At 41.0% G+C, this 17750-nt stretch overlaps 1 protein-coding gene across 1 annotated transcript in view; it reads right to left on the reverse strand.

Annotated features, from left to right (window-relative positions):
* b4galt5 (UDP-Gal:betaGlcNAc beta 1,4- galactosyltransferase, polypeptide 5) overlaps positions 1–16943 on the reverse strand; it is a 29258-nt gene extending 12315 nt beyond the window's left edge. The window contains exon 1 of the mRNA XM_023278657.3: positions 16251–16943. Within this exon, the coding sequence (XP_023134425.1) occupies positions 16251–16356 (106 nt within the window). The 5' untranslated portion in view covers positions 16357–16943. The remainder of the gene's footprint in view (positions 1–16250) is intronic.
* Positions 16944–17750: the final 807 nt, after the last annotated feature.

A 17750-nucleotide genomic window follows, 5' to 3' on the forward strand; every position in this document is an offset into this window, starting at 1 on the left:
ACATTGAGAATTGAAAGAAAGAACTGAACAGTTTAATCTCATCTAAGGAAACACTTTGTCTCATCTGCTGTGTGAATTTCATTCTGCATTTATCAGTGCGTAAATATACAACTGCAAAAAGTATTTTCTTGTGATTTTCTGCAGAAACATGGGGTCGATTGTGGTTTTATTCCACTGTGGTTTCCTGTAGCAGATGACTACAGAATGCTAGCTAATGATGCTAGAAAACTAAACTTATATCCTGTTAGTCTGCCACCATCAGTCAGCCTAAACCACACTCATCCCTTCACACACAGAGTTTGTATGAGTGATTTAACTGTCACTGGATCCTCTACAGTGTGGATTATTACTGAAGAAACCAAGAAAGGCCGACAAAGATCTCCATTGTGGATAAGATCATTTGAGTAATCTCAAGTTGTGCAAAAACACTCCTAAGCTAAGCCACACCTCAGGGAGGAGAACATCATCCCACTCCGAGGAATGTCTTGGCTGTGCATTTTGACAGATAGTACAGTTTTGTAGAAATCCCCACTACTGCAAGGAGATTCCTCTGATGTTGTGTCACTGGAAACGGTGCACCATATCAGGAAGTCTGCATAGCTCCGGTATTTGTAAACGTTTGACTTCCTGAATAGATACCATCTTCACTGCAGTTTTGTTAACACTAGCATTCAGGTTGTTATGGCTAAATTCAGGTTGTGAAAGCAGCGATGTGCAAAGCTTTCCCAAGGGGGCTATTTTGTGCTCACTTTGAAAAAAAACCCCACATATATGCAATAGTATGAAGTTGCTGCATCCCCTTTGGCTACACAAACACAGACACTCACATGTACACAAAAATAAGCACATCAGTTCAAGTGAAAAAAGGTGTGGCGACTGGCCATGATTCAACCACTGGAAGTTCAACATAACACAAAGCTCACTTAGTGTCGTACCAGGCTGACTTTGTAAATGTTGAGCAACTGTGTAAATGTTAATAGAAATCAAATTCATTGTTTTTTTTTCTGGTTTTAGTCATTGGGCAAGAGAGATAAAGACCAATCCCAACCTTCTCCTCTGCATGTGTTGTACTGCAACGGGATGACAACTATCTATAATATTGTATATTGAAATCAGTTGTTCTTTTAATTAATCATTTCGCCTATAAAATACCGATAGTACACAACTGTATAATGGCAAAAAACAACCAAATGCATACATTGTTAAACTTTAAGTCAGCTAATGTTTCTTATATATGTGTGTGTATAATAATTTGTCAGTTGTTTTATACAACTATCAAATATTTTTTCTGATCTGTAATCACTTCAGTACTAATCATAATTAAGATTAACCGTTAAAAAAATACAGAAAAATGTAAAGATTCTGTCTGTGATTAGCAGTGGTAGTAGAAGCAGGAGTGGTATCAGTGGATTTTTAAATTTTTTTTGTTTAGGGCTGGACCTGAAAATCCGAATATGCCGTCGTGACAGTAATATCCGAATATTTATTTTGAGATCCGAATATTCGGACCTCAAAATATTCATCATTAATCGGGCCGAATATCCGGAGCCCAGAAACTGCTATTCGGGCCAGCTCTAGTTTTGTTACAGTAACGCAAATCCTAGTCTCTTAAGTCTGTCTTTTCTGTCTGTTTAGTGGCACTGACACTGCAAATGGGAAACTCATGCTCATGCTTATACTAAAACACTCAAGAAACACTTGTGGTTGTTGAAACCTATGTACTCCTTAGTTCACAACAGGATGGCAGGAAAACAGGGAGGATGGGTGGGGGTGCTACAACTGGTCAAGAGAGGTTTGGGATTTTCGTCAGCATTACAAAGACCATCTGTGTGAATTAGAATGTCATTTGGCTCGCTGAATCTGTCTTTTGAAACATACAAATGAGCACAAGCAGTTGCAGCTGATAATGAGGACAATATTACTACTCCAGTGCTAGTTATAGTCACATGACACTCAGTCATAAGTGGATCATGAGGTTTCCTCCAAACCCACAGCTGCACTGCACACACAGGCACATGCACAAGCTCACACCCACACAACCAGGACTGCATTGACCAGAAACATCATCATGTGCACAGGAATTCAAAAATGTTCCCATGAGCGCCATTTCTCAAATGGACTTGACAGGAGATAGAGACAATGAAAGTCCACAACAGTAAAATTAGTCATTTACTTTTTTCGGACAAGTTTCTCAAAACAGATGTCTTTAAGACAAGCCCAGTGCTGTTCGTTTACTGCAACAGAAATGACGTCAGCACTTATCACAGTTCCTGGCTGGCTGCCCACATCCTGAGAGCATCGAAACCACTTGCACTCCCATTCTCCCTTCGCTGCTTCCCACTTCCTCTTGTGCAGACGATTTCATTCATTCAGTCATTGTTATCCATCCCTCCCCTCCAGCGTTTCTCTTCTTTGATTTCTCTCCACCCCGTATTGGTGCTAAATGTCGGCCCATGAAGGATAACTGAGTAAAAGATAAAGACTCTCTTTGTTTAAATCACCTTCAGTGAAAACATCGGGGCTTTAGTGGTGCTCATGACCTCTCCTAGTTTCTTTGATTCATATCATCTTTTCTGAAAGAAGAAAATCATCCAGGTGACAGAAAACTTCCACTCTAAGCACTTCATGTCAACCTTATAATAATTTTGCGATAAAATTGCCACTTGCAATATAGATGAAAGTAAGTGCACTTAGGGTGAAATCGCCACATGTCGACACAGAAAAACGGGTGCCAACATTGAGAAATGCACGCACTTCCCTAAACTAGATTTGGTACACCCTGTAAGCTGCTTTGTGTTGCGTCCATCCACAAACTAAAAAGATCTAAACAAACACAGTAATGCACACAGTTGCACAAGAAACCACAACCATACTGCTTGGATATGTTTTGTCCACTATATCAAATTTCATCCACATGCAAGGGTGAGACTTCAGACGCTGTGCTTACATAATCTAGGGTCACATACTTCAACCATTGCCCTGTCAAAGCTCAGCAGGGGCCTGCAGGAGTCAGATTTTTTTCTCTCTCTGTACATAGAACAGAAAAAAAAAAAAAAGAAATTCAACGGATTGCAAGAAGTTCTTTTGTTAATATTGAGACAACTGTGTTAAAAAGCTTAAATATTAGATAAGATACTAGTTTTGTAATTATCACAGAGAATTTATTCTACAATTTCTTTCATGGTAACAACAATCATGTGGCAATTGAGTCACATTTAGATTTTTAAAAAAAAATCTGATCCTAAAATTAGCACTGGCCTAAACACTGGGTTCCTTTTACTACGACTGTATAATAGCACTAAACTGAATCACAAAAAAAGGAACTTTGACTAAAAACGAAACAGAGCACTGCAGACGGCAGATGTGGGGTAGTAGCAGGATTGGCACGGACTATTTCATGTGTAGGTGTTGGTTAATGAAAAAAACAATTTCCAATTCTGAAGCACTGTACCCAATGTTGTTCTCAATTCCGTGTTAAAAGAGCTCCTTGGAATATTGACAGACATTAGATCTAACATTAAAAAAAGAAGAAGATCTAAAAACAGAAGTGAAAACAAATACTTTGTTTGATCAGTTCGACTCTATGACGATGCTAATTCTCAGAAAAAAGTCTGAGTCAAGTATGTTCTTTGTGAGCACTTAAAAATATTTCTTAACTCCGTCACTGCTATGACACATTAGCAGTAATTCTAAGCAGACTTATACTTGACTCTACTTAATAATTCTTGGCTATGGGCAGAGCAGCTACAGTTTCAAGAAAGAAAGAGAGCTTCAATACACAACTGTTTTCAACTCAACCTGTTCTTTACCTCTGAGCTTTCAAGTGGTTTGCTCTGGTTAATCAGTGACACTAATGGACTCATTAATTTCCACACTGACAAAACGACAGTACTTTCTTGGCCTTTAGACGTAATGTTGCACCTGTTAGTGAAAAGAATGTTGAACTTTTTTTCCACTGATAATCCTGAATATCAAAGGAGGAAGTACAGGAGTGGAGCTGATAAGATACAATTAGCAGACATGTCATGATGAACTGCGCTTGTGATGTAACTGGAAACTATGCGTAATGGAAAACGTATCGCAGGAGATAAAACGCTTGCAAATAACATCGCATTCCGATACAGTATACACTAACACATGCCAGCAGGGACAACATGAGGTCTAGTTTGAGTTCATTATTGGTCTTGCACTAGCCACTCTGCCCCTCCATCTGCTCTGCCGTTCCAAGTGTGTGTGTGTGTGTGTGTGTGTGTGTGTGTGTGTGTGTGTGTGTGTGTGTGTGTGTGTGTGTGTGTGTGTGTGTGTGACCCTTCCCTGAGTCACTATGTCTGCTGAGCCACTACATGGCAGAGAAACACAGGGACCAGACGCGATGAGCAGAATTACATAAACGACGCAGTGGTGCCAGCACCCCTTGTTTTCAATCTGCTGCAAGCAAATACTGGAAAACAGATCTGAGGGAAAAGAAAGTGAAGGATGAAGAGAGGGAGACAGACTGTATATATGTATGTGTGTGAGTTCCTAGTACACTCTGACTCCCTCTTATCTTTCTCTCTATTCTACTGCTGCATGTGTTCTGGGAGGATAAGAGAAAACAGGCAGAAAAACAGCAGTTATTTCGGGTAATGTCCACTCATTCACTGCAACGGTAAATGCTAGTTTATAACAGTCCCAGCTTTGGTTTAAAAAAAAGGCTATAGATGGGAAGCGTAAAAAGGAGTGATTGCTGTGTGGTGCGTGATCGTGGGGAGGCACCGTGAGAAAAAGAAAGACGTGATTAAGAGTGAGAAGTTGTGGGAAATCAATGTTCTTTCTGCACCAAGTTTTAAAAAAAGAAAGTGTTATACTGTGTACCAAATCACTTAGAAAAACCACATCATCATTTTGGCGATGAGGTGACTGAAGTGATATCATCGCCATCGGCAACAGTAGGTGACACTGCTGAACTCTTGCAACTGCTGAATAAAATGTCATTTTTCAAGATACAAGCAGCAATACGAGTGTATTAAATGATTTATCACTTGAATCTGCAGGCTTTACAGAGCTTTATAGCAAATTCATTTTTATCTGATGGGCCTACGACTTTACCATTTTGGTTCAATGCCACTGCTCTTATGACGATGGTTGTTTCCAGGAAATATGCCCTGAAAACCCAGTGTACAGTGCCCACCCCACACCAAACTATACACTCTCATTGGTGGAGATCAAAAACAGGGCTAAAAGGACAATGACTAGTTCTTCTTCGGCTGAGTGGACACAAACGTGATTCCAAATAAATGATAATGTTGCTTAGTATCTGCTGCATGTGGAAATAAGCAGCTGATAAGAAAACGTGTCTCAGTCACACAACCCTGGTTATGGTCACAGCTTTTAGGTTTAATTTTGCATAATCCCCAGCCATTGGAGCAAAGTAGTATAAACAAAAATTAAAATCTTCAGCATTCAAATTTTGCAGAGCAGACAGACACAGATGTACAGTGGAATGCTGATGACAGTTTTAAAACTTGGCATGTTGGGTGGTTTTCCAGTAGCTCTTGGCTGCTGTAGTAAGTCGCTCCTGCTTCCCTGTCAGCCCACTGCTGGTGTCCATGCCCATTTGATTGCATTTTTTTTAACTAGTGCAGTGTGGGGAGACGGTCTGCGGCATGCACTACCTCTGAGCGGTTCCTGCCAAATACAACTACATTGCAGGTCATTATATCAGCTCAAGATTAATTTCGCTTCTCGTCTTGCTTTTCAGTCTTTCTTTTCATCTGCCAACCCAGCCTATGCTATCCGGTCCCATCATTTCCTTCCAGAATATCTGATTTCAGTGGAAGGGTTTATTAGCCAGAGCTGCACAGTGGTGTAGTGGTTAGCACTTTTGCCTTGCAGCGAGAAGATCCCTGGTTCGCGTCCCGGCTTTCCCGGGATCTTTCTGCATGAAGTTTGCATGTTCTCCCTGTGCATGCGTGGGTTCTCTCCGGGTACTCCGGCTTCCTCCCACAGTCCAAAAATATGCTGAGGTTAATTGATTATTCTAAATTGCCCGTAGGTGTGAATGTGAGAGTGATTGTTTGTCTCTGTATGTAGCCCTGCGACAGACTGGCGACCTGTCTGGGGTGTCCCCTGCCTTTACCTGAGTCAGCTGGGATAGACTCCAGCCCCCCCACGACCCTAGTGAGGATTAAGCAGTGTATAGATGATGGATGGATGGATGGATGGGTTTATTACCCAGTTTGTACATGTATGGTCTTGTAGGAGCTGGTTAATCTCCCTAATTGTAAAAAACGTTGCACAAGCTTTCCCCACGAACTACAGGACTTACAGTGGGGCAAGACAGTTGTGATGTTGGTCAGACCGAGGCGGCGAGTACTGGTTCATTCCTGCAGTGCCCACGCTGCTCCCTTCTGCCCGTTTCCGCTTGCTTTTAAGTCTGGCAGCTGTCCAGAACATTCTTGTGTTATTGCAGTGGCTCAGTGTACAGAGTGTACAGAGAGGACATACACAGAGAGGTACACATGTGTACAGACACACACTCGCACACGCACCCTCATACCATGCTGCCTATTTTCTCTTGCTTGCTCTATTTTCTTATTTCCCCCAGCAGAAAGATGAGGTCTCTTCACAGCTGGAGGTTACTCCTGTTGACTGAACAAATGGAACAGAGCAGGCAGCTAGTATACCACACTGCCACAGTAGCTACACACAGTGGAGCAGGACGCAGAGAAACCACACAGGCCCTTCCCTATGGATTATCAAATTTAACACTCTGCAAGGACTTGCACAGCTGCTATAGCTGTGCTTCTGGTATGCTACGAAATACATGCACTGTGCATAACACCGTGGTCTGAGTGGCTAATCACATCGTTGCTAAATTAAAATCTCATTCTGCCTAATTAAGATGTAAACCTTAAAAGGGACTGTTCATTGCAAAGCATGGAGCATGTATAGCATGGGATAATTAGTGTATTTGTCTTTGTATTAAACTGTGAACTACTAGTGTGTATTGAATAACATTAAAGAGTTGTTCAGGCTTAGTTACAGTCGAGGCATTTAATATTTCATGAGAAAGATAAGATTTGGGTTTTTTTTTATTTTTGCTTTAATGCACTGAGGGTAATGTAATCAACCCAAAATGGCAGTTAATTGAAGAATGAATTTCAAATTAATCTACAAACCAATCCCTTTCTGCCAACATGAATCCAGGTCATGACACAGATTGTGTTGATACTCTACAGAAAAACAAATATTATAGGAGGAGCCGGTCTCTGTTGAAATTAAATTTGCTTTTAATGCAAAAATAAAGGTGATGCCTGGTGTAAGATCATTATATGCAGTACTTGCTGGTGTCATGCAGCTGAGTTAGACTAGAGACAGCAAGAAGGCCTTCCCCGGTAAGAGTTGAGGTTTCCTTGCATTTTGCCATTTTACACTATCTCTAACCGAAGATCTCATCTGGTTGCTGTACCACATTTGTTCATGGCTACACCGAAGCAAACAATGAAGCAGCTGGTAATTAGCACTCATTGAATTTGCGCTATTATCACCCAGCGCAGTGGCTCTGAATCAGCTGAGGCCACAGCTACGCTTTGTTAACCAACTAAGTTGGCCTCCTGAGGTCTTATTAGAGGAGCCTTCTAATGAAGCTCCAACAAACGCTCTATCTATGTTGACTGTTTTTATGTGCTGCCATGGCCAACCTAAAGGGCTGCTCTGGATACCAGAAAATCAAGCATGTGTAAGACGGTACCTTCGTCATATCCACTCCACAGGATAGATTCATGTTTTTCAGGTCTACCGTGATGCCCACATTGAAAAAGTTATACATCGCTGCAATCAATCCTAAACAATTACAGGAAAAAAAACTATATTACTTCATTCCAGCATCACTGAAACTTTCCATGTGCAGTCAGCTGTCTATCTTTCCAAAGGTCACAATCAACTTTAAAACATGACACCAGTATCAAATGGCCAATCTAAGGTGCTACTCTGGACACCAGAGAATCCGGCAGGTGTGTCTCATCAGTTCGCTTGTGTTTACAAAGCCGAAACCAGCAGATCAAATTATCTCACCTGCTGAGTCACAACTAAAGCCAAAACATACAGCGAAAAAGTAGATCCAGGTTAAACTTTTGCTGTTGCACAGTGAAACGTCATTCGGCAACATGTTATTTAAGGTGAAAGCTCACATATCAGCTGTCAGACAAATATTTCAGTCTTTTACCATTGGGTGGGAATACCATGTTTTACCCTGAAGGATGAATTCATATTTTTTAGGTCTACTGAGATGCCGCAACGGTCCTCAACCATTTCAAGTAAAAAATTGTATTACTGTATTTCAGCATCACTGAGTCAGGAAATATCCCCATGTGCAGCCAAATATGTACAATTCTAAAGGTCACAATCAACAGTAAAATATGATGCCAGTACCGAATTGATGGAACACAAAGTCATGTGTATAGATAATTCAGTACTGTGGCAATTAAATGGTCTTACATTCTCATATTTGACCCTATTTGAGAAAAACATTTACCGTAAGTTATTGTAATCAAGAGTCCTAGGACAATCAATGATTTTTCCCACTACTAGTAAATACAGTACAAAACTTGTCACTGGACATGAAGGTGATTGATGAAACACAATTATCTACTCAGGAGAGGCAGTTTGCAAGGGGTCTATTGTTTTGCTGCTAACACACACATCCTTATTTGAGGGTGATCAATAAATGCTTCTAAAAGAATATCCTGTATATTTTAAGCAAATAATGGTAGATGTGCAGAACTGTATAATGTGTGTATGGGGGGAAAAAACTGGTTTCTTGTGCCTGCTCAAAGGTAAAGGTTTGACAGAGTGTACTTTCCTTCAGTAAATGCTTATTGTGGTTCTCACAATGATTATCCTCCACCATCAGCAGCACTCCACCCATCATCAACATTGTGTGTGTATGTGTTTGGAGTACGCCTCACTGGCAACATCACTGCTGTACTCCGACTCGTCACAAGTTACATACAGTTGTGCTGCCCTCAAACACATGACCAAAGTAACCACGGTAACCGTCTCGGTAACAAAGGGACGCTCAGACCAGGTCAACAAAGACTGGGATTCTCCACAGGGTGATTAGGTTACATAAATGATTAGTGCCTCAACACAGGAACCTCAGTCGGCTTTAAAATGTCTCACAGCTCTGCATCCAAGCACTGGTACACATCCACCCCCTTTACCTCTTCTATACTCAGCTCCACCATCTGTCTGTGGTCAGATATCCAGAGGCTGGATGGGGTCATCTTACAGACAACAGTTTAAGACTAAAAGTATGAGCTCTATGTATGCAGAGTTCACTTCTACTGTCTCGTCATGCCTAACAGACAGCAGTTATACTATCTATAACAGGAACAGAAACTAAGAGTGAGGGAAGCAGTGGTTTTGAGTGAAAGATGCAATCTAAAAACTGAGGGAACCATGTTACGTCATGAAGGAAAACACACAGAAAATGGAGGTAAATGCAAAACAATAGGTGTCACAAGACATTAAGTAGTGCTGCAGCACTGTGGTGAATGAAAAGGAACTTAAAATAAGATGGTTAACTCTACAGAAAAGTCATATTTCTGCTTTTCACAACTGACTGGAAATGCGGTAAGGAATCGGTATTATTATGCATCTATAAAAATTTCTTAAACCAGAACTGCTGAGGGGAAGTGGATTAACTGTTCATCACTTTGCATATATCCATGCCTGAGAGTTATCACTTTTGTTAAGTCCAGAATTCATGCAGCAATGTGCCTGGATTGTACCAGTTCATCATATATGCAGACTGAAATAGAATTTCTCTAACTGTCCAAACAAGAATGAAGGTCTACAATAGAAACACCTTCACCAAACATGAAGACTTTTATCCCTAAACAGGAGTGGCTTAATGAATGACATACCCATATTCAAGTTCTTAAAGTTTATCTTTGAAATGTCAATACCTGTGTGGGAAAGTGACTTTACAAAGCTATAAAACAAAGAAGCTCTATTCTTTGTCATACAACTATGTTGCAAATCCATTCACTTTGAACAGATGATTCATATAAACTTGGCTTGTTTATACCCACTTGTTCTCAGTGCAACTGTCGATGGCATGTTTTTATAATTTAAGTCAAAGTGATCTGTGTTTTTCAGCTATTGGTAATTGCAGACTTATAAAAATCCACAAATCATAGGTTGGATGAACAGACAAAAACAAAAACTTAGTATCTCCAGTATGCAGCAATACTACAGAAAAGAATGCTTTAGATGTTATAGTGTCACAATCAAAACAGTTACGTAATCCATGCCCTTTTCAGGGTGACGCTCAGTGTTCCTGTGTATTCTAGTAAACCATATTTGGAGTGTACTGTGGAGGTGCATGTGTGTGTCTGAGTGTGTACCATGGAGGATAGAGCGTGGGGTATCATAAGGTCAATGGAAAGCTTTAAGAGGAGGCTCATGGCTGTGGCTTACTCACAAGATGCAGTAAACTGCTGATGTTTAACTTTATTCCTTGTGAATTACATATTTAGAATCACATGTCCTTGGCTTGTGTGCCAGCATTTACAATACACGGACATAACAGACTGTCACAACAAACAGATTTACACAAATAGAAAATGTCTGGGCAGAAGCAGATAATACAACTTAGACATGTTTATTTAAATAATGAGGCAAATGCTGTCAGTGGTGAAAAGCAGGACAGATCCAGCAGTGTTTAGAATTATTTATACTAGCTGTAATGACTTTTACTGAGGGGTCCGATTTTAAGCGTAGAGATATTCCAGACATGGAGACATCCCAAATGATTGCAAAGACTGTATCCTTGGGGATTTATTGTCACCCAGATCATCATGGGAACAAAGATGGCATGTTTCTGTGGTTGCCGCGACAATAAAATGGAGTGAGTTCTGGATGGGAACAAGTCCTCAGGGTACCATGGTAACCGCAATGAAAATGTCAAATGCCTGATCTTAAGCGTTAAAGCCAAAGGAGGTTTAAAGACTAAACTGTTGGACATCCAACTCTCTGTTTTCACTTTTGTTATTTTATACAGTTTTCAATTCAGTAATAATAATAATAATAAATTATGAAGCATTCATTTGGACTGAGCTAAACTGATGAATGGATCAATTAAGCATCCGTACTAGGTTGGGAGGAGAGGTGAGGGTAATACTACACTGAACCTTTATGACCAGGAATAGTGCCAGGCATTAACACAAATGAGACATCAGCAGAGCAACTGCATGTCCACCAAGCATAAACAAACAGAAGTATTGTCAGCATTGGCACTAACCTGTATTTTCCACAGACACATCCCTACTTACTGCCACATAAATTCAAACATTTTCACTCATCACTGCAGTGCACAAAGACTGACAAAACTACTAACACAACAAGTGGATCTGGGCTGCAGCCTTCTCAGTGGTGAGATCTATGGTTACCAACAACAATGCTATAAATTTTTATGCCTAGAGACTTGTAAAATACGCTAACTTTACAAGACTTAAAAAAGGCAGTTTAACTACAGCTATTTGGAATTTAGTACTACTAGCAGTGTAAAATGTAGAGATCAACTGTTATCCTTTAATCAGACGTTACGCATTTAACCAATCCATCTAGCATGTTGAACACTGCGTCTTCCTGCTCAAAGTTAAAGATTTACTCCCATTAAGCCAGTCCAAGACTAAACAATGGTGTCAAAAACACATTCTAATCTACATTAGGCCTGGCTCATTCAGACTTTTTCTGTGTCCCTCCAAAGAACCTAACTGAATAGCATCAAACATTATCTGTCTGATCTTTATAAACGCCTTCCTTCTTTCATGCCTCCTCACCTCAAAAGTCATATTTTACCCAAATTAGGATTCAAATGTTCCCGAGGTAAAGCAGCCACTCACTGCTACGTTGCAGCGTTGTTTGTACAGAAGTAGCTGCACAAACAAGACACCGATGTGAATAGAGTATCATACATGTGCACACTCGCATAGCTTTGTGGGTGTGACCAGAGGAAATGTAAAACCCTGTCTGGGAAAACAGCTCTCTCAGAAACACACTGGGGAGAAAGCAGCATGATGGCACAGAACTGCCCACTGAGATGTCTCCCATTAAAGCGATGGCAGGGCACAAGGCCAAGGCAAGCACAAATCCAAATCATGGTCCTTCTGCTCGTCTCCACAAAATTAATTCTTTCAGACAGGGTGGGAAGAATGAGACAAAATTTTACTGCAATTGGTGACATATTGCAAGAAAGTCAACTATAATACATCAGAATATCAGTTTAGCTGTAAACCGCAACCAGTAACCTAGAAACAGTAGCCCTCAAATGCCCCCATTGTTAAAAGGTCAGTCATATACTGGATTGTGAGATATTTTTTGTGTGTATGTATACGCACATACACAAACCAAGAACATGAACAAGCAAGGCATAATTTATGCATTGGTCCATGAACAGTCAAAATGTTGAACTGACAGAAAGCAGAACAGGTTCAAAGCAGAAATGCCTTTAGCAAATCAAGGCTATACTTTTGCCTTCTTATCACGAAGGAAATATCAGCAAAGATAACATATCGCAACCATTTAGATAGGCTGCAGTATAAATTAGTTGTCCATTACGTAATTCATAACTTCTTTTTAAGATTTAAAGACACATATTTCAATAAACTAAAGTGGAGCTGTAAAAAAGTCATAAAGTTGCTTCTAAGCCAAACAATTACTAGGCATATAAAAACAAAGCCTGTACTTCTGTTGGCAAACATTGTTGTTACATGTCGAGTCAAGGTGACAACCCTGGGTGTTTTCTTATCTCACCCTTGTGCCGTCTGACAAATTAAGGACAATTCGCCAGAGCTAATCTTGAAACCCTGGGGGATTTCTACATGGCTTGCAAGGTGTCTCCATTGCCTCATCTGGAGTGAGGCAATGAAACATACCGTTAAGAATTTGTGCAGTCGACAGGCTACACCTCGGAATGAATCAGATACATGATGAGATATGCACATTACAGCAGACGGATGTACTCCCATGTACAGCCATATAGTCTGGAGGATGTACCTGGTCTCCCGAGACAAAGGGAAGCACCTGGTTTCTTGTCTTCCTTGCTCTCCCCTGGATGTGGAGGTGTGTGTGTATCTGTGTTCAAATCTATAAATAGTGGCTGCGTCTTCCCTAGCACTGTGGGTGCACAGTGGGATCCTCTCATGTTTTAATTAAATAAACTGCTGCAATCAGGCCCAGCTGTGCCCTGTATCCCCAGCCTGCATCAGTCAGCATCCATGCTCAGGAGCGACATAGAAGCTGGGGTGTCAGTGCATAAAGACAAGATATGAGAGAGAGCGACAAAGAGAGAGAGAGAGTCAGAGAGAGAAATGGACTAAGCAGTGAAATTGGGGCATTCGGCACTGAAGCCAGCTGGGTATCATAGGAAGCCCTGTTCAGGTGTTCTGGATGGTTTCCCCAATGTGCAAACCAGCAGAAGGAAAGGCACTCCGCTCATCTCTTTCATCCTTTTCTCTACATTTCCCCCTCCTCCTCCTCTTGCCCTTTTCCATTTTTCTATTTTTTTCCCTTTACTCTGATTTATTCTGCTAATTCTATGCACTGTACCCTCCTATATGATCCTTTTCAGCACATCTGTTCACATTAATAATGTCATATATATATATATAAAGTCATATAGTAGGATTTTGTTGTTGACTTAACAAGCTTAGATTGTATACTGAGAGAAAATAAAAGCATGAACAAAGCTAGAATGAGCACACGTTCTTGGATTATATTTGGAGAATGTAACAGCAGTGGAGTGAAAAGTTGGAAACAAACCATTTGCATCCCTGAATCCCACTATGACAACTACCTAAGGCAGGCTGGTTCATGTTACTTGCTGGTAAAGTGTGCACTTGTCGCAGCACTTCTGCTTTTTGTTAGATAAAAATTAACCATAGCCAATAAATGGAATCAAATCAACACAGTTCCCAATACCTTTGAGCATTCACAACTGGAAACAGCATTTTGTAAATCTTGACATATGGCTTAACATCCAAACCTCTTAGTATCATGAACTAATTTTGAACAGGTGCATGACACTATGGTGTCAAAGTGGAGATTCAAGCATCATGAGGACACTTGCAGTGTTGTATTCTGTTGGGGATACTTAAACCAAATGCTAATGCTGTGTTGTTTCAGATGTTTTTGTTAATCCACCTCATTTGCTACTGTTTGTCTCTGTCTGACAAGCTGCCGGCTGGCTGGTGCATCTCCAACCACAGGCTCTGAAACCTCAGCTAATGTCCATCAATCGATATCACTACCAGTGAGTAAATCATACCACCTCATGACAAAAAATTGGATCCATTTCTTTTAAGCACCATCCCCAAACCCCCACATGGTTTCCCAGTGCAGCCCTGCTGTAAAAGACTAAACTGAAGCTTTTAGTAACGGCAGCAAAAGCTGCCTTGTTCCTGGTTACCATCTATAATTAATGGACTGGTGCTGCTGGTCCTTGTTCTGTTTCTAAACTAACCCCCAATAAGCCACGTGGCCATTACAGCTCTACCATAGTCAAGACCCAAGAGGATGAATACAGCCAAGTGCAGCTCCACCACCATCAACACTTGAGATGGAAAAAATAGTGAACAGCTGAATGACGAATTATTTTTATCCTAGTTACTCAACGATTTACTTGTTTATTTGTTTCGCATTTAGAGGAATCATTGCACTCAGTTACCGGGACTTACACACTCTATTCCTGTCAGTAATGTGGCCTCCATATGAGAATTGATTCAATTATTGATTAAGTTGTCCACAGCTGGTAAAAAGCGTGAATGGATCAATACCCATTTTGATGAGTAAGAGGGACTGGCTTTCTCTTTGAGGTTTTAGAAAGGCTACAACTGTACAACATGAACATTATTTCTCTCATACAGTCACTCCCCTCCGCCAACAATATCAGGCTCTCTCTTTTTGGCTGTGAAAAGCTTTGTTTGCTTGCTCTTTTTAAAATCTGTTCACTGTACAACTTGACAATGGTCTGTCAGCTCAGATCGATGATTCATGCCCCTTCAGTGTGGACTGTTTTCAAAGGAGCAAAGACAACTTAATGTTTTAAAGAGGCCTAACCTCAACAATCATGTTCAGCAAGCACAACAGGATATCCAACTAATGGTGGCTTGAACAGTAAATACAAAAATGTAATAGAAGCCTGCTTTTAACTACACCTTGTGTTTCCTCAAAATCACTTCCTTTTTAACTTTCCTCTTCTGGTTCTCAAAATAGAACAATATATGCAACCATGTTGTGGCTGCATATTTTCACATCCATCGCTGTTCTTTTATCCAGTCAGTGGAAAGCTATGACAGATCAGGCTGGCAGAGAGTCAAGAACAGTCAGGCGAAAGTCTCATGTCTACAAGGGCCATGCATCAAGATAAGCACTGCTCAAGGTATATTAAAGGCACCAAAAAGTAACTGGTGTTTGGACATCACATGGGTGATAATGACTGAAGTAGTAAACACACATTGCCTCAGGTATCAAGACCGATAAGATGAGTGGACAATGTCTTTCACCACACGGCCACCAAAGAAGGATGGCTGAGACACTCAAGAAGACTGAGATGACACGCATGTCCACACACGTTCAATGAGAGAGACAAAGAGTGACAGAACAAGGGGAAGGGAGGGGATGATGAGGCACTTTAATGAATTAATGATAGGAGGGATTCAGAACATATGATATTATACAATGGCATGACACTTCCAGGCAGCAAAAGATGTAAGAAATGTTTGTAAGTGATATCTATGCTTTGCCTGGCATCACACGTCATTTAGTGACCATTGGCCTGCCAAAAAAACAGTCAGACAGGATATGACTTGTGATACACATGAGTCAACTTTGGCTATTCTCAGAGTGCTCAAAAATGAAACCAAATTCAAGGCCAAAACAGCACATTCTGCCTGTGGCCCCATTAGTGTAAGCAGTATAATCAAAGCCTTCAGGCCTACTAACATCAGCATGACTATAATAGCCATGCTCATCAGTGATACTATTATTATCGCGGCCAGGTACATGGATATTATAGGATTGAGCTCCAGCATCCAGCTGAGTCTCATCATCGACTGGGAGAGATCAAGGCTGAGCAGAGGCGCATGGCCCCTTCTCTTCGCAGCCGAGCTGTCGCACATGACCTAACAGCACATACAAACACGCTCACTTCATCCTTCCGTCTGACAATTTCAAATAAATTCATCCGTTTGATGAGGACTTACCGATTCCGGGGGCGGAGTAGATGAAATACAATGCCGAAGTGGACAGTGAAAAAAGGAATATAAGCCCAAGGAATGACCTTCTCCGAAACCGCAAATGTGTCGGCATTATACAGGCAGCAAAAGCACACACAGGCACGTTTCGTGTTATCTACACCGACGACAGACCAGTTTCGATGTGTCCAGATGCCAGAACCAGCCAGTCCCGCTCACGGTCAGGGTTAAATGAGCCAAGCAGAGCGGTCGGTCTGCGGCAGCGGTGAGCCAGGCGACTAGGAAGTCTGTCTATTTCCGCGGCAGGTCGAGAGATGGGATGAAACCTCCAGTATTCAGTGGAGACACTCAAATTCCATTCCTGAGCGGATGGTTTCGGTGTTAGCTGAGGGTATAGTCCGGTGTCGAAGCGGCTGACGATGACAGCGCGGTTAAAACTGGCCTGGTTGTTCTCAGTCAGATACCATCATTTGGGCTCCACACTACGTCGCGGATGGTGTTTGGCCGCTCCTGCGCTTCGCCTGCCTGCCAGCCCAGCCCTATGAATGGAGCTGTCCCCTACTCAAAAAACATGAGCAATACCTAAAGTGGGCGGTAACAGCGCGGGTCCTGTCCAGCTAACATGGACGTGCCCAGCGTTAGAGCACGTAACCTGGCGACCAGATTCAAGGAACGTAACCGCTTCGACCACCGTCGCAGCGTCGTCATAACGTTATGGCATATGGCATGATCATAAGCTAGCCACTTAGCCTACCTGCGCTCACGTTACTGTGGGGATAATTTATGATCACAGCAGGGATCATTGCACCACCTCAACTACTGCATGTTGCTAGCTAATTTATCAGCAATATTAGTCTGAAACTGATTCCAAAAATAGGGTGCATTTAGTTTGATATTTAAAAAGCAATGAGACTGACTTGGCTTCATTTATGACACAGCAATGACCATGGCACCAATTTAACCATATATATAATTAACGAAATATTGCTAGCTAATTCATCTGCAATATTAGCCTGTAATTGATCTTTTTAAAGGAAAATTCTAAGCAAATTATGTACACAAATCAAATTACGTAATTATTTTCTTGCATTGAGGGGTGTTTGTAGTATTTTACTCATCCCATGTATCAGCGGGTTGACTGTTAGACCCCAAGTATAGCCCTTCACATTCTTGGTAGTGTATATTTTCAAGTGCAAGTATTTTCTTCAACATTACAAAAGCAATGAAATCACTTTGATTAATTAATGGTCACAGCAATGACCATAACACCAATTTAACTGTTCAGTATTGCAGGCTAATTTATTCGCAACATTAGTCTGAAACAGAATTTTAAAACCCATCTGTAAGCCCTGCAACTTGTCTATCTATCTATCTATCTATCTATCTATCTATCTATCTATCTATCTATCTATCTATCTATCTATCTATCTATCTATCTATCTATCTATCTATCTATCTATCTATCTATCTATCTATCTATCTACCTGCGTCTCTCTTAATTTTCACAAA

This window comes from Amphiprion ocellaris, chromosome 8 (genome assembly GCF_022539595.1).
Source record: "Amphiprion ocellaris isolate individual 3 ecotype Okinawa chromosome 8, ASM2253959v1, whole genome shotgun sequence".
In the NCBI taxonomy this organism is placed as follows: Eukaryota; Metazoa; Chordata; class Actinopteri; family Pomacentridae; genus Amphiprion; species Amphiprion ocellaris.